Below are 17,728 nucleotides of genomic sequence, written 5' to 3'. Positions count from 1 at the left end.
GAAATTTATAATGAAGGAAAAATAATTTTTAAAGCAGTACAACAAAAGCTTGAAAGTGAAAGTGAAGTCGCTCAGTTGTGTGTGATTCTTTGTGACCCCATGGACTGTAGCCTGCCAGGATCCTCCGTCCATAGGATTTTCCGGGCAAGAGTACTGGAGTGGGTTCCATTTCCTTCTCCAGGAGATCTTCCCAACCCAGGGATTAAACCCAGGTCTCCAGTATTGTAGGCAGACGCTTTACCGTCTGAGCCAATTGATATAAAAGAAATATCTGTGGTTAGACTAAAAAAGCTTGTAAGTTCTGATATGTCTTTTTTTTCTGAATTAACAAAAGCAGTATTTATCTTTTTCCTTTCAGGTTTGAGATGTAATTGACACATGGGACTGTGTAAGTTTGAAATGTACAGAATAATGATTTGACTTACAGACAGAATGAAATGATTACCACAGTAAATTTAGAGAACATCCATCTCATATAGATACAAAATAGAAGAAAAACATTTTTTCTATATAAATCTCAAGATTTACTCTCTCAGCCAACTTTCATATGTAATAATATACAGAAATGTAAATTACATTTATCTTGCTGTACATTACATCCCTAGTACTTCCCTGTTTTATAACTGGAAGCTTTTGCCTTCTGGTTATCTTCATCCAATTCCCCCAACCCCTACCTCTGATCTCTTCTTCTATGAGTCTGTTTTTGAAGTGAAATTCATCTACAACACTATTTAGATCCTGCTGTACAACAGTGATTTGATATTTCTATACATTTCAAAATCATCACCACAGTAAGTCTAATTACCACGTGTCATCATAAAGATATTGCCTTATTATTGACAATATGCCCCACGCAGTACATTTTATACTGGTGATTCTTTTATTTTGTACCTGGAAATTTGTACCTCTCAATTTCTCTCACCCATTTCTCTCATCTTTCCCACCCCTCAACCCCAATCTCCCATTCAGGCAACCACCTGTTTGTTCCCTATATCTATGACTCTATTCACTTTTATTACCTTTGTTCATTTGTTATGCTTTTTGAGGTTCCACATATAAATAAACTCAAAGCATTTGTTTTTCTGTTTTACTGCACTTAGCATTATACTGTTTAGGTCCATCCATGTCAACTTTTTGTTTTTTGTTGAACAAAATATTTAATATTATAAAACAATTAAGTTAGGTGACTTCTCAAATCTTGACTATAGAGGTCATTAAACAGAATACATTATTTTAAAAGTATTTTTAAACTCCCATAGTTTTGAAATGCTTTCCTAACATTTAAGTATTTGTTTAGAAAGTTTCACAAATAATACAATGTAACACCAAAAATGCATCTCTGCATAAAAATCAAGTAATTCCAAGAGAAAATTTACTACCTGCTATATTGTTTCAGTACAGCTATTATTATTATAAATAATTCAGAACATTTTATTACATTTATACATAAAAAGCCATCATTTAATACCTTAGCAATAAAAATTTTACACATTTAGGTACACTTAAAATTTCTTTTACAAATAAGTTTACTATATAATCTAAGCCTATCTCTGGTTTTCAAAAATCATATACCTGTGGACTGTGCTGATTTGTTCCATGTGGACTTGTGCCAGAAAGAAATTTCACTAAAACATGAATCAGGTTTGCATCTGAAACCAGCAGATGGGCAGTACTCTCCTGAGTTCCAATGGCACTACTGGAACCAGCTATAAAGCATTAAAAAAAAAGTTTTCAACAAACAGTCTGAAACAATGGAACTGCAGTATTTAAAACATCTCTTGGTTTCAAAGAAAATTCATATATTCCTGGTAGTTACTAAAAACAATCTAAATCTCTACTGTACTGACTGAGCCTCACTCTCTATTTTCCTCTACCATAGATCTCTTGCCTCCTTTCTGGCAGTGAAAAATGTCTAGTTTAATGTATATCTTATTCAGTATACAGACAAGTCGAAAAGAAATAACTAAATGTTTACTGTCCTTTTGGTCAGCCTATTCTTAGTAATCACTGTCCCTTTCTAGAAATAAAGATTTGTTTTTCCGATAAAGTTTAACCCAGCTTTTGAAGATAAACTGAGGCAAAATTTATTCATTTTAGCATGTCAGCTACTGTTAAGATATATACCGACAATACAACAGTTTTTTGAAGTGAACAAAATACTCAAGTCAAATCTATCGTCAGTATCATACAGAAAGTGAAAGTCTTAGTGGTTTAGTGTGTTGGAATCTTTGCGAGCCCATGGACTGTAGCCTGCCAGGCTTCTCTGTCTGTGGGATTTTCCCGGCAAGAATACTGGAGTGGGTAGCCATTCCCTTCTCCAGGGGATCTTCCTGACATAGGGATTAAATTGGGTCTCCTGAATTTCAGGCAGATTTTTTTTACTGTCTGACCACCAGGGAAGTTTTGTTCTTAAAAGGTTCAAAAATTCATTTTACTATCTTAACTTAAACAGGAAATAAAGAAGTGGCGTAAAGAAAGTAGGAAACTATTAGGAGTTTAGAATCTGAGAAGAAACAATTAGATTCCATGAAAACAGATTTTAGATGTGAAAAGCACAAACTGAGATATCTAGTCATATATGTTCACGAATATATTAATGAATAAACCATTTTAAGTGCTAAGTTACTCTAAAAAGAATAAATAACCAGCACAAGACACAGGCTAACATTAAATACTTGATTTTGTACTCTAAAAGTAATCGATTTTTAAGAGTACAAGTTTTTAGGAGGTAAAAATATAACTTAAACTTGTAATTATAGATACACGGGCGTATATAATCAAAGGAAAGGAGCACAAAGGACAAGACACATTAAGAAGCCTAACAGCCACAGTCAAATAAGAAGTTCAATCATTTCCACAACTATTTCACTTCTTGGAAGCATCTTTTTAAAAACCTGATAGCAAGGGAAAAAAAGTGTATGTCAGAGATATAAAGGAATGTCTGAACTTACGATTAAGCTGCATGTTTGTCATGAGAGTTAGACTATGAAGCACAAGGCACCATGTCCGGAGCAACGTATTGGGATACCAGGCTAACACCGTGAGAAAGCTGGTTATTGATGCTATGTGGAAAAACAAAAAGAGAAATTTTCACTCAGACATGGCAAATGTTTACTAAGAATTGAAACAAAGAGAATTTAAAACCATGACACTATTCTTAAAATCAATTCACTAGTGTCCTCAAAACATAAATAAGAGTTTCCCATTAAATATAACTAAAGCATTAAGAGTCAGCAACATTTTATGTCTAAGTTTAAAGCTCATTCCATGACAAATAACATGTCATCCTTTCCAAACTACAGGCTATATATAACTTGTGTTTTACTGCTGCTGCTGCTGCTGCTAAGTCGCTTCAGTCGTGTCCGACTCTGTGCGACCCCATAGACGGCAGCCCACCAGGCTCCCCCATCCCTGGGATTCTCCAGGCAAGAACACTGGAGTGGGTTGCCATTTCCTTCTCCAATGCATGAAAGTGAAAAGTGAAAGTGAAGTCGCTCAGTCGTGTGCAACTCTTAGCAACCCCATGGACCGCAGCCCACCAGGCTCCTCCGTCCATGAGATTTTCCAGGCAAGAGTACTGGAGTGGGGTGCCATTGCCTTCTCCGTGTGTTTTACTAAATATCCTCATATTCTGCAAAATCAAAAACTGAAAATAATAGGGTATCCTAGAAAAACAGGGGAGGGGCAGACCTTTCAAAATCAATGCAACTTCCCAGAAAAACACAAAATAAAACAATAACTAAGTCACCTACAAGGCCTACATAAGAAGCACGTGTGGCAGGTGGAGAATGAAAAAAGGTATTAAAAATAAGCAAACATAATATAGAGCATTTAATCGTGCCCTTAAAACACCAAGTAAAATGGCTGATTCCAGATTCCAGGCAGGAAACATACATAGTCTGCAACACCTATCATACTAAAACCTAAAAAAGACGTGTATTTCACAAAAAACAAAACCAAAACAATCTAAAAAGAAAGCATCTTATTGACTACAAACAGCATAATTTCAACATCAACAAACAATGATTATGACAGAAACATAAATATTTTTAAATCATGAACTTATATTTACTAAAGAAACTAAGTGGTCTAGATTATAGACTACTTATGAACCAATTAATTTTAAAATTTAATTTTAAAATACAAAAAATTTACAACACTTTTTCTGCCTCCATTATTCAAACTGTATGTCCAAAGGGTGACATGATAGTACATTAAAGTAAGTTTCTCTTTATGGAAGTATTGATATTTCAAGATAAATTAAAAAAGGAATAACAACATTAGACTATTTTCATTTTGAAACTTCCTGTGAATGGCTAGTAATTCTAGGCATTAATCATCATTGCCTACCAACAACACAAAAACAAACAACCTATGAAACTGCCTTTAAATAACAAAACAAAAAATCAGATTAAGCTCCATGTCTAACTACCAAACAACCATTTTTTGACCAAAAAACTCTGTAAAGGAATGGGGGAAAAAAAAGACATAAGAGGAATTTTAAAACATAATTAAAATGTGCAGACCCTCTACAGATTCCATCTCAAATAAACAAAAAAGTTTTGTTAACAGCTTAGACAAATGGAAATTTGAATACTGACCAAATATCTGATGACAGTAAGAAATAATTAATACTTCTTACCCTTGTTTATGGTTAATGTTTTTCACAATAATAAAGTTTAAAAAAGGGATGGGAGCAAAATTAATAATAATCATTAATACAGTGAAACACATGGAAACCTAATAATTAAAGCAGGGCTGGCTCCTAGAGACAGTGCATATATAAGCAGGGCCAGGAGACAGCACAGCTGCCACTAGGGCTGAGACGGGCCATATGAGGGCCATGTGTGACGCACATCTCCAGAGAGAAAGCACCAGGAAGAAATAATTTTTACTTTTCTTTAAACAGATTCCTGTAACCAGAGCTGAAAGCAAGTTCTACTCCTATTAAAGGATATTATTCAAGTCCCGCAATTCCCACATTTCTACATTTCTCAAGAAAAGAACAAAAATGAACGAACACAACTTCTACAAAAAAATTGACATCCTTCTCCAATCTACTAATTCTCTAGAGCTACTGCACATTTTAAAAAACACCAGTTGCAAAAGAATAGCTTATGGGACTTCCCCATGGTTAAGAATCCGCCTTGCAATGCAGAGGACGGGAGTTCGATGCCTAACAGGGGAACTAAGATCGCACTTGCCTCAGAGGAACTAAGCCCACGTGCCTCAACTAGAGAGTCCGCGCACTACAACAAAAAATGCACAAGACGCAACAAAGGCACACAATGAAGACCCTGTGTGCCACAACTAAGACCCAACAACTAACCTGACACAGCCAGGTGAAGAATTAAAAAAAAAAAGTATAGCTTATGAACAAGACAATACTTGAAGGAAATACAATGTAAAGATTAACCAAACACTGTAGAGTTTATGTCTGTGTTATACACAGACATAATACAGATCGTACAGTTTTCTGTCCGCTTTCCTGCTAATTAATAAGTTAGTATATTTAAAAAGGTGTTTTTTTGTTTTACTAAAACAGTACAACCATGATAAAGATTATTAACCTAATCATTTTCTTTTTAACTTACTTTATGCTATGTTAATGACTTTTCTGCAAATAAATCTTACCTTGATTTAATGTAATGACAGGTATTCGATTAGCATTATATAAAAAAATATCTGCTCCATTTTCTTTGCTTCCAGATGAACTAGAATTCAGACTCAATGTGAGCCACAGCTGGAGAAGTGATTCCAACTGAAAAACAATGAAAATTGACAGAAAGAAAATGTACCCATGATATTATGAAATACCATGTAAACAAAAAACTTATGTATGAATCCTTACGATTATGAGTAAATAATCTGTCAATTAAATACTATTTTTGGTTACTCCAATTCAGGTGAAGCGCAAACATCTTAAAAATCTAGATCAAATGAAATTTAACTGAATTAAAATTTATAATTTACCAAATACAAATGTTTTACTAAATTAAAAGAGGTGACTCAAGTCTTTAAATACAGGTGTGTGTATAATATGCAGTTAGAACTAAAGAAGTAAAGTTTAAAATCATAAAAATAATAAATAACCTATCACTGATGAACTGTGGTTAATTAAAATACCTCTAAGCTTTTTCCATCTGAGTGTGACAAAGAAATCATCCCTATCTGATTGAGACTGATCTTTCCAGTTATTTCATCTTTTCCAGGCCAGCAATAACGTCTAAAAATACACCATTTCTCCTGAAGTCATACCTGAACATGATGGACTTGAAGCATGGAAAAAAGTTTGTTGAAACAAACATTTAACATTGGGACAGATGATAACTGTACAATAAGCTGGTTGGACTGGTTTGCTGCTTGTAAGCCCCCTAGAAGTGAATCATCCGTTCCGGTGGGAGACTGTGATACTGAAAATTAAACACAATTGTGACTTTATCAAAAAGTAGCAGGAGAAATGTTAACTAGCTATTAATATGTACAGTTAAGTGAAGGTTTTTTTTTTTTTAATTAAAATTGCATTTTTTTTTAATGATTCAGCATTACATTGGTTGAAAACATGGTTTTACAACATTACTTAAAAGTTCAAAAGAAAAATCACCACAAAGAGAAGCTCCCTAATTCACAGCACTTGTCCACCAAAGGGAAAGAACCTTACTCTCTAGCAATTTCTATCTGCAATTTTCTCCTAATTAATAAGAGGGAGGAAAAAAGGAAAAGAAAGAAGACCCTTGCCTATTTCTTGAGAAGATGGCTTTAGAACAATCTAGACTCTAATCCATTGATTCTCAACCTTGAATGACACATTAAAATTGTCAGGGAACTATTGAAAAGTTCTGATGAGAGGATACACACACCGAACTAACTGAGTATAGATTCATGGTGAGCAAAGAAATAAAAGGATGCTAAGAGAACTTTCTCATATATTTAGAAAGTTTTATACTAAATGAGGAACATAAGTTTTGGGCAGAAGAATAATCAAAAGATAGACTATATCAAGAAGCAGAACATTACACCAACTCTTAGGTTTTTCTATTTTTTCTGTACTTCCTAAGGCAAGAAAAAATGAAAAATGCAAACCAAAAGAATTCAACATTACATAGGAAGATCTGAAAACCCAAATTTCTCTATTGAAATGAATTGTGAACTCTCATTCAAAAGACATGACATGCTTCCTAGGTTCTAACTAGTATCCCTGTACTTTTATTCATCACCATGTCCCACCACATTTTCATTTTTCTTGACCTAAGAAAAGTAAAAACATCACCATCTCCCTAGCACAGCTCTATCTTAAGGTAGACAGGCTGCTCTCTTAACTGTACTCACATGACATAAGGGGATCTACTGAAGTCTAGCACAACATCAACAGTCAGCAAACTGTGTCCTTTGCCCAAATATGGCAGGCCACCAGACTCTGTAACATGGCTTTCTTAATAGCCATAGCTATTCATTTAGGTATACGTTGTCTACAGCTGCTTAAGTCACAGTAGAGCTGCAAAACACAATGCACAGCCCCAGAGAGCCTAAAATGTTTACTATCTGGTCATTCACTATAAAAAGTTTTTCTTCTTTTGCTATAGATAATTAGGTAGTAAGTCGTCTCAATTCTGTTGTTCATTCAGACCCATTTGGCTGTCATCATGATATGTCTTTCATCTTCTTTCATATGTCCTCAAGGAAGATAAAGATGTTACTATCAAGAAACCCACTTTATCATAAATTTGGATATAATGCGACAAATTCCTAGGCAGCTAGCTATACAGGCTTCCCCAAAAATGTCATTAACCTCACACTACCACAAATAGCAAAACATGACTCAAGATTTTGGACTGAACTTAAGACCACTACATGGAGGTGTTCTGTTCCCCTTCCACCCTCTGAATTCATTAATCTTCTGTCTTATCTCTCAACTTGCTACTAAATTAGCAAGGGAGAATTTAAATATCTGTCACTGGTAGTTCCCTGGTGGTGCAGTGGATAAGAATCTGCCTGGCAATGCAGGAGACACGAGTTCAATCTCTGGCCCAGGAAGAATCCACGTGCCACGGAGCGACAAAGCCCGTGTGCCACAACTACTGAGCCTGCGCTCTAGAGCCTGAGAGCCGCAACTAATGAGCCTGTGCGCCGCAACTACTGAAGCCTGCATGCCTAGAGCCTACGCTCCACAACAAGAGAAGCCCACGACAGCAAAAAAGAGTGGCCGCTCGTCACCGCAACTACAGAAAGCCCTTGCAAAGCAACAAAGACTCAGTGTAGCCAAAAATAATTTTTTAAAAAATCCACTGTTACTGAGTACATCTGACGATAATCAAGAGATATACTGTTAAGTATAATACTCTAAGAGTGGTGACTTTTACATACATGTAGGAGATGTATTTGTTAATGCCTGTAAAATGGAATCTGCTTCCAGGGTAGACATCATTTTCAACATAAGTTCTGCTTGTTGTTCAAGTCCAACTTCTAGGCGAGCATCTAGGGCTACAAAAAACAATTAAAAAACAAAAGCTATTTAATAATTATTATTCATGTCCTACTTCCTACAGCAAAATGTTGACATCTGAGCCCCAGACAGGGTGAGGAACGCATCTTCCCATCAGAGCAACCTGGCACGGGCACCAGAGGAACAGCAGCTAACAGTGCCTGGGCAAAGGAGGCCAGAGACGGGACAGTGGCGATATAAAGAGAGGTGCCCAGGTAGGGAAGCAATGACAGTGGAAGCAAGTATATCAAGGAGAAGGAGAATCAGGCACCTCACTATCAAGAGAAAAAGAAATATGAACAAAGGAAAAATGAAGGCTATGGAGTTAGATTGCAGTTAGATTAACTGATGTATCAGTGTGAACTTGCGGCATGCTAGATAGACAAACAAATACAGAAATAAATATAAACACAAATGTGTGTACACATTCCCTAGATCTGTCCATCAAGAGACCATGGAAACAGCCTCAAATTAGCAACAAGTATATCTAGTACTCAAACCTTGAATTCTTCCACTAAAAGGTTTTGAAATATTTTTTTTGTTCATGAAGTGGCTAACTCTCAGTCTGGAAAAGGGAAAGTAAATGATGAGCTTGGGGCATTTAACAAGATGACAAAAAAAGGGAAATCTTCAAAGAAAGATGAGGACATGTCAAAAAAAAACAGAGACCAGTTTAAAGGAGATATCACTGGTCAAATCAGGGCAATTTGAATATCAAAATAAATAATGATATGTGAATTTACCTAATGCATAGAACTATACACTGAAAAATGGTTAAAATGGAAAACTTTATGTTCCCTATATTTTAAAACAAATAAATAATGGTAATAAATTATAACACACTGAATAAAAAAAGGAAACCATTTGTCTATTCAAAAAATAAGTTTCCAAGTAGTCTTCTGTCACTCCAACCAATCAAAATATTTTTTGCAAAAGGGAAAAGAGTAATTTTTCACTGGAAAATTTTGATAGACATCTTTTATCAAGTATTAGACTGAAGAGCACCCGCAGTGATCCAAATTAAAATCATGAGCCACCTAATAGGATGCAGTAAAAAAAACCTGACACTACAGTTTCCTACTACTACTGCCAAAGTCACATAACCAGAATCCAATCATGAGGAAATAGCATACAAACCCCAACTGAGGGAAATTCTACCAAATAACTGGCCTATGATCTTCAAAAGCATCAAGATCATGAAAGTCACCTCTGAAAAAGTGTGGCAAACTGAATAACACTTTGAACTGCACAAGTCAACTTACACGGATTTTTTCAAAAAACATATACTACACAATCCACAGTTGGCTGAATGCATGGATGTAAAAGGCTTCCCAGGTGGCACTAGTGGTAAAGAACCTGCCTGCCAATGCAGGAGACATAAGACATGCAGGTTTGATCCCTGGATTGGGAAGATTCCCTAAAGGAGGGCACAGCGACCCACTCCAGTATTCTTGCCTGGAGAATCCCCATGGGCAAAGGAGACTGGCTGGCTGCAGCCATTAAGGTCGCACAGAGTCAGACACAACTTAAATGACTTACCACACACATGCAAAACTTTGGAGAGAAAGAATCAACTGTAAAGTTATACACAGATTTTCAACTGTGTGGGAGTGGGCCCCTCTGCTCCCCTATTACTCAAGGGTCAACTGTAAAATGCAATGTACAATTTAGTACTGGATCATTTTCCATAAAGGACATTATTTACACACAACTGTTAAAACTTCAATGGAGTCTTCAAGTTAGTACTAATGTTAATTTCCTGATTTTGATGGAATGTGCTTCCTGATGTAGAAGAAATGTCCTGCTTTGTAAAACAAAATAAAATAGAAAACTATCAGATTAACAACTTACTCCCAAATGGGTCAGGATAAAGCTGTTCTCTGTATTATACTTGTAACTTTTCAGTAAATGTTTGGATGATTCAAAGTTTAAGAAAATATTTCATTGAAAAAAGAAAGTTATGTACTCTGTGACTAGAAGAGTACAAAAATAATACTCAACGTGATTCCGTTCTGCTTACAAATAAGTGTAAATTTACTATTATAAGAACAATAAAAATAAAGTACAATAACAATAAAAATAATTAAAGCCACTGGCAAACTCACACAACTCACAAGTATATTTTGCTAAGTGTTATTTTGAGAAACAAAAGATGGACCATAAATAGAAATGCTTCCAAACTGACCAACACACAGCTCTGAGTGTCAGTCACTCTCAAGGCAGCCCTGCAATAATAAACTCTCTCAGCATACATTCAGGATCAAATTCTCAGGAGACCAAGAATACACAAACTGAGAACTTGTTTTAAGAATAGCTTGTCTTAATAACAGTGCCTCACTTACCCTGAGACACTGAAACACTAACTGTCTGTGATCCATTCTTCTCTGCATTTGCTGGTGGCTTTGCTACAGGAATTCCAAGACCTCCAATGTACGGGTTGTAATTGTAGGTGCCATAATCAGCACCCCAATAGTCATACCATGTACTGCTTATTGGCTTAAAAAAATAGAAAAAACTGTGGTTTATTTTTGACTTTTTACTAAGAATAACATATTATTTACACCACCTTAACTCAAACAGGGCTACAAAGTAAACATTCCCCTTACCCTTTACATTTTTAAAACATAAATTTAATGATCTATAGGAATGGTTCAGAATATTCCATTGTATCCCCAAGTCTAAAAAGACCGTATTTATTAGAATCTAGCATCTTAATCTCTTACAAACAAAATAAACTAAAATAAAGTATTAGAACTGTATCTCCTTTAGAAAAAGTAGCAGCTAGTAAAGACGTAGATTCTGCAATGAACTCAACCTGGATGACCTTAAATGCTGCTTGAAATGTCTATACTCCCTAACCATACCTCCTATGTTTATTAATGGTTCTTATTAACATTTAAGGTAATATTAGCAGCTATATTAAAAAAATGATGTAAGTTCTCCTTATAACATTCCAATAGTATCATAAAACAATCTACTATAGTGTCTAGAGTATTTTAATTTTGAGCAAACTAAATAATGGGTTACATTAAGTGTATACTTTCCTCTTTTAAGTAATCAATAAGCCAGAAGTATAAGATGAAAGATTTTAATTGCAAAGAATATTCTAGTGGATCATACCTTAAAGACTTTGGCTGCAAGAGGATCCTTTTCCAAATCAATATCTAAAGGATCAATGTCAACTTCCATTAGATCCTGAAGTAGCTCAAGGTCAATTTCTTTATCTTTTTCCAAAGAGGAAAGAGGAGGTGCACCTTCAAATAATTTAAAGTGATTTTTTTGGTGGAGTATATAAAATTTACCCAATATACTACAGCTTTTAAATACAAAGCAATTACATTTACTTAAATATAAAATGTTTCTGATATAGAAGTCTCTAAATTTTTATACTTGACAATTAAGCATAAGTAAGTATGCAAACACATCACCCTATAACACACACAATTAAAAACACCAGTGCAATAGTATGTAACTTCCTAGGGGAAAAGACCACAGGATTAGTCCTTGTTGAATCAAATTACATAAACTTTGCTATTAAAAATAATCATTAACCATTTCTAGAATGAACAATTATTGCTCATTTTATTGCCTCCAATATATAATTCATAAATTACACCTAATAGTTAGGGAAAGAAAACCCATTATTAAAGTGAAATGTAAAGTTTTAAGAACACTGCTATTCACCTTATTTTTCTATCATGAATTAGAAACTATTTTGCTCTCAGATGACTCCAAATGCTTGACCAGCCTTTTACGCCTTCCAACCTTTATCTTCCTTTCTTTCTCACTCTTTTTTATTCAACATATATTTATACAATGTCAAGAAAACATCAGCCTGCATTAGGGTTTGAGTATATGAAGATCAATAAAACACATCTCTACCTTCCAATAAATTAACAAGGGTTCAGAGGTGAGCGTACACAACAGAAATTAAACCAAATACAGCATGGTAGCTGCTACTGGAGACAATCAAGGAAGTAGGTAGCACCAACAGCAGTCTCCAACATAGCTGGTGGTGATGGGAAAAGCTTCTTGGAGGAGGGTAGCTGTATGTGAATCTCAGACAAGAAGTTCACTATGCAAACTAGAGTAGAAAATCTCCTCCAGGTAAAGGGACTATCAGACAGAAAGGAAAAAATCATGAGAGAATCTAAGATTAACTAATGAAACAAATGAAATGACTGTAGCATCGCAATATATAAGGTAATAAATTAAACAGTCTTGAAAAGTAGGGAGTACACCACAAAGGTTTGCACATGCTAAGATGCACATTATAGTTTTGACAAGGCAGAAAACAAAGAAAGAAAAAGACAAGAGCCATTAACCTTGCTGTCTTTACCACTGTGTATTTTTAACTGCTTTCTAGCTTGTAATTCCTTCCACAGAGCCAAGTAAGACTGTATCAAAAAAACATGGACACTGTGAAAGGATACCATTTTATTAGAAAAAGCATGCAAAGGGCTTCCCCTGTGGCTAAGTGGTAAAGAACGCGCCTCTCCAATGCAGGAGACAGGAGATGATTCTGGGTCAGGGAAGACCACACCTGCCGTGGAGCAACTAACCCTGTTTGCCACCACAACTGAGCCTGTGATCTAGAGCCCAGAAACTGAAGCTACTGAGCCCACGTGCTGCAACTACTGAAGCCTGTGCACCTAGAGCCAGTGCTCTGCAACAAGAGAGACACCACAAGGAGAAGCCCACACACACAGTGAGGAGAAGCCTGCACACCACAGTGAGGAGTAGCCCACACCACAGTGAGGGGCAGCCCCCGCTCACCAAAACTAGGGAAAGGCCCATTCAGCGATGAAGAACCAGCACAGGCATAAATAAATAAGTAACAATTGTTTTTTAAAAAAAGCATGCAGAAAATCAAAGTAAAACCTGTTAATCAGAAAAATACTGATATGGTTACTAAGGCCAAAGACTTACTATAAAAATTTTACACTTCATTAATATTCTTAATTTTGAAATTTAAGTTCACATTTTTAAAAAAAGAGCTAAGGATATGTTTAGTTACAAATGCAAAGGATGTACCTGTCATATCATGTGTCAAAGGTTCATCGATAGTTTCCAGCAGCTGAACTGAAGACTGCTGCAGGGAGTCATCTGAGTCACCGGCTGTTGCACCTACATCATCACTCACTGGTCCCTCCTCCATGGCTTCTGCAGCTACTGGAGCCAGCAATTCTCCTGCAGGTGAGAATATCATCACCTTAACTGTTAGTAATTAGTAAACGGACACCCAAAACATATTTTTTTCATCTAGTATAGAGAATAGCATGTACACTATACCAACCATAAAAGATTCTGAGGCAAATGAGTCCTTATCTATACAAGGAAATGCTAGGGCCTTCCATTGCACTAACTTCAAATGCTAACTAGTAAAAACATAAAATGTGTGCCTTATGAACAAGGAGTTGTTATCATCACTTTAAATATATTAACTCACTTATTCATCAAAATAACAATAGAGATGTTTTTATTATCTTATTTTACAGATGAAAAAACTGAGGAACAGGGAGTACCTTCCTCAAGCGCACCAAGAGGACTTGGAAGCAGCCCACTGCTGGTATTAATAAGGAAGCAGACTAGCTCCCATATCCCTGCACTTTATAACCTAATTCCTCCATAAACACTTGCATTTATCACAGGTGTCAACATAATTAAACACAGAAGTAATTTGAAAGGGTTGCTACTGCTGAGATGAGACATTTACACTTTTGAGGGGCACAGTTTCCTTTAATGATTAGTCAAGCATCGACAAGCTCATTTCTATATACCTTATTAAAAATAAATCCTAACAAACCTGCTAAAATATCCTGTAGCATACAAGTTAAGGAATATTGAGCCCAAGCACCACCCCAAGATATATCTCCTCTATTGAAGTCAGTTCCAACCAAAAGTAATAGCAGTCTTTCCAGCTGGGGTTCATTCACAATCTCACATAGATGTATGGTTGGCCTCGTGGCATTCGCAATGCGTGCAAGAACCTGTAATACATTTTATAAAATCATACACTTAAGTAGCTATTACATGTTTTCTCCAAAAATAAAGCACTGAAGTAACTTTTCAATGAGATATGCTTTTGATATCAAAATAACTGTTTGACATGAAATGCCAAGGAAATGTAATTTCATGGATTAAATGTTAAAATCCAGGTTAAAAAAATCTGAGTTGAAAAGTTCAATTTCTACAAACAATGAATATGCTACAGGAAAGCCTTCAGGGCATTAATACAGACTTCACTGCTATAACTTGACACTCATTTGTAGATCACCTATCTTAAAAGAAAAACGGTAGGCTGTACACACATATCCAAGGCTTCCCTTGTGGCTCAGCATTTAAAGAATCGCCTGCAATGCGGGAGACCTGGGTTCGATCCCTGGGTTGGGAAGATCCTCTGGAGAAGGGAAAGGCTACCCACACTCCAGTATTCTGGCCTGGAGAATCCTATGGACTGTATAGTCCCTGTGGTCACAAAGAGTCAGACACGACTGAGCGACTTTCACTTCACTTCACACTATTTACATTTCAAGTCTACATTAATCTACTTTTAACTAGATTAAAACTGTATAATAGGTCTCATAAAAATAAGTGCCCAAGTATTTCTAAAGTCTTTCAAGGCACATTAAAAAAAACTAAACCACATAAAAGGAAAACCAAAGCACTTTTATTTCTCTTAAAACTCAATTTAAAACTGTATTTTTTTCTTCATTCTTTTTCTTATTCTCTAAGCCTGTAATTATAAACTAGGCCTATTACTTTACTTACCTTACAAACAAACAATAAGAGATCTGCATGGCATGTAAAATCCATAGAGAGGAGAAACAGGACAAGTTTCTGGACTACTGAAATACAACGTTCATGGGCCAGAGTAAATGGAAGTGGTTCTATCTCTGGACTTTCTTTTGTTGTTGTAACTTCTGTGTCTAAATTAGAACGAGACCACTCCGCTGTCCGACGAAGCCGAATTAAATCCTTAAAGTGCTAGACACAGAAATTTACAATATTTAAATCAGTGTTTATTGAATGAAAAGTCTTTCAATATGAGTTTATTTCTGAGATGAAAATATACACTCAGAAAACACAACTTCTAAAGAACAAGACTTTTAGGCAAACCATAAGCTTCAAAAAGTTCTGACAATATATACCTCTGTCTATTTTAGAATAATGCATCAGATATCAAATAGAATTTCAGAAAGGAGGAATTCTACAAAAAGGCTCTATTAGGGCAAATTTATTATTTTAAATATTACCAAAACACCCTAAACATAATCTTAAAAGGTGAATGGTAAAGAAACCTATACATACAAAGTATAGAGTATTAATTCATTTCAAATTTTGCTGGAATAATTGTAATCTCATATTTATAGAAACACAATATGCAAACTTGGTTGCTATTGAAACACTATCCCCCAAGTTGAAAAAACGTCATTATTTTTTAAAAAAACTTAATTTAAAAATCACTGAATTTTAATTTTCACTTAGAATGGACACATTAGGAAAACCGTACACATCCTGAATCCTTTTATCATCAATTTACTGGAACACAATCCACTTTAAAGAAAATACGCTACAAAAATACTTTAAAGTCCACATTAACCATGTATTTCCTTGAGTTAAAGCTATCTTTCCCCCCAAAGAAGTACATAGGATAGATTTTTCTGCTGATAAGCAGAATAACATAAAACTTCCTGATCATTATTAAAGATATTTAACTATTCAAATAATTTAAAATATTAATACTAAACGGAAGAGTAACTTTTCTAAGATAATTATGTTAAAAAAAGAAAGATCATACCTTTGAGGTAGCCTGCTTTAATTTTGCTTGTTCTACCAGAAGTTTATATGATGATCCTTTGTTACTCTGTATTTTTTCTTTTTCCATCTGTTCCACCAAAGCCTTCTGTTTTGCTTTTAATAAGTTAAGTTGCTTTAAAGAAAATGTTAATCTTATAGTTAGCAATGTTAAAAACAACAAAATAAGTTATTGTACCTCTCAGAATCCATACGGCAAACTAATGAAACAAGTAGTTTCTGTGAAATCTAGTTTTAACTATATTGATTTTTTTAAAAATCACCTCCAAAATCCAAATAAAAGATCTCCCCATTCTGTAATTAAGAAGTAACCAATTTCTTATCCATGGAAGAAGAGAAATAAGTGTAATACTTTTTTAATGTAAGCTTCTAATGAGACTGACTGATGGAATGTTTTTAAACAGAGGAAAAGAATTATTTTTAAATATACTAGGAAAATATTTTTACTGTACAAGAGTCCTAGCTTGGCTTTTATGGAAATCTCCTTCAAGAGTAGTATATTGTTTGGTATGTCTATGATTCTTATTAATTAAAAATTTTACTATAACTATACATTCACATGCAGTTATAAAAAATAATGCAGATCCCTTTTACACTTTACCCAACTTTGCCTAACCCATTTTGCCTAACAAGAGTAAAATATTACAACAGAGTAATGACATTATTACAATTCACCTAAGTTATTCAGATTTCAATGATGTGAAAAAGCTTCACATCATTTTTCTTGCAAAAGGGCCAACGGTTGCTCATAGTGGAAAAACTCAGAAATAAGTTATTTAGTGCTAAGTCATGCTTTTTAAAAAACCCAAAGCTTTCACAAACTTTCAGAGCATACATGTTTTCATATAAATTCTCATTTCATCTTAAATTAGCTTCCCTGGTGACTCAGAGAGTAGAGTCTGACTGGAGAGCGGGAGACCCAGGTTAGATGCCTGGGTCAGGAAGATCCCCTGGAGAAAGAAATGGCAACCTCACTCCAGTATTCTTGCCTGAAAAATCCCATGGATGGAGGAGCCTATCGGGCTACAGTCCATTGGGTCGCAAAGAGTCAGACACTACTGAACAATTTCACTTTCTCTTTCATCTTAAATCAATTATACAAATATTTTTAAGAGACATACAAGGCTCTATACTGGATATTAAATATATAGTATATATTTCTATATATATTGTAAGACAGAGAGGAAGATGCATTTATAATAAAGTAGTGGCATATAAGAATCTGACATCAGCTATAAACTCAGGTTAACAAAAGAATCTCAACAGGAGAATACAATAAATATAACGAAAGGCAAAATACAGAATACATGGGGATATTTTATGGGATCCTAATTTAGAAATCAGGGAAGATCTCCTTGAGGAAGTGAATATGAACTAATTTCTGAAAAGTAAGTTCAATTATCCAAGCAAAATAGAAAATTAAATGTT

At 35.0% G+C, this 17,728-nt stretch overlaps 1 protein-coding gene across 8 annotated transcripts in view; it reads right to left on the bottom strand.

Annotated features, from left to right (window-relative positions):
- BIRC6 (baculoviral IAP repeat containing 6) overlaps positions 1-17,728 on the bottom strand; it is a 212,807-nt gene that overhangs the window by 96,230 nt on the left and 98,849 nt on the right. For all 8 annotated transcript variants that reach the window (XR_008700176.1, XM_055539753.1, XM_055539755.1 and 5 more), the window contains 11 exons: positions 16,284-16,415; positions 15,254-15,469; positions 14,289-14,472; positions 13,517-13,672; positions 11,603-11,736; positions 10,825-10,978; positions 8,365-8,481; positions 6,259-6,413; positions 5,635-5,761; positions 2,952-3,062; positions 1,573-1,706 (listed from right to left, as the gene is read on the bottom strand). Coding sequence is in view for 7 of the 8 variants with exons in the window: in XM_055539753.1 (XP_055395728.1) it covers positions 1,573-1,706; positions 2,952-3,062; positions 5,635-5,761; positions 6,259-6,413; positions 8,365-8,481; positions 10,825-10,978; positions 11,603-11,736; positions 13,517-13,672; positions 14,289-14,472; positions 15,254-15,469; positions 16,284-16,415 (1,620 nt within the window). In the remaining variant the exon portion in view is untranslated. The remainder of the gene's footprint in view (positions 1-1,572; positions 1,707-2,951; positions 3,063-5,634; positions 5,762-6,258; positions 6,414-8,364; positions 8,482-10,824; positions 10,979-11,602; positions 11,737-13,516; positions 13,673-14,288; positions 14,473-15,253; positions 15,470-16,283; positions 16,416-17,728) is intronic.

Source organism: Bubalus kerabau, chromosome 11 (genome assembly GCF_029407905.1).
Source record: "Bubalus kerabau isolate K-KA32 ecotype Philippines breed swamp buffalo chromosome 11, PCC_UOA_SB_1v2, whole genome shotgun sequence".
Taxonomy (NCBI): domain Eukaryota; kingdom Metazoa; phylum Chordata; class Mammalia; order Artiodactyla; family Bovidae; genus Bubalus; species Bubalus kerabau.
Note: the sequence above shows the minus strand (reverse complement) of the source record. Positions and strands in the feature narration are given on the sequence as shown.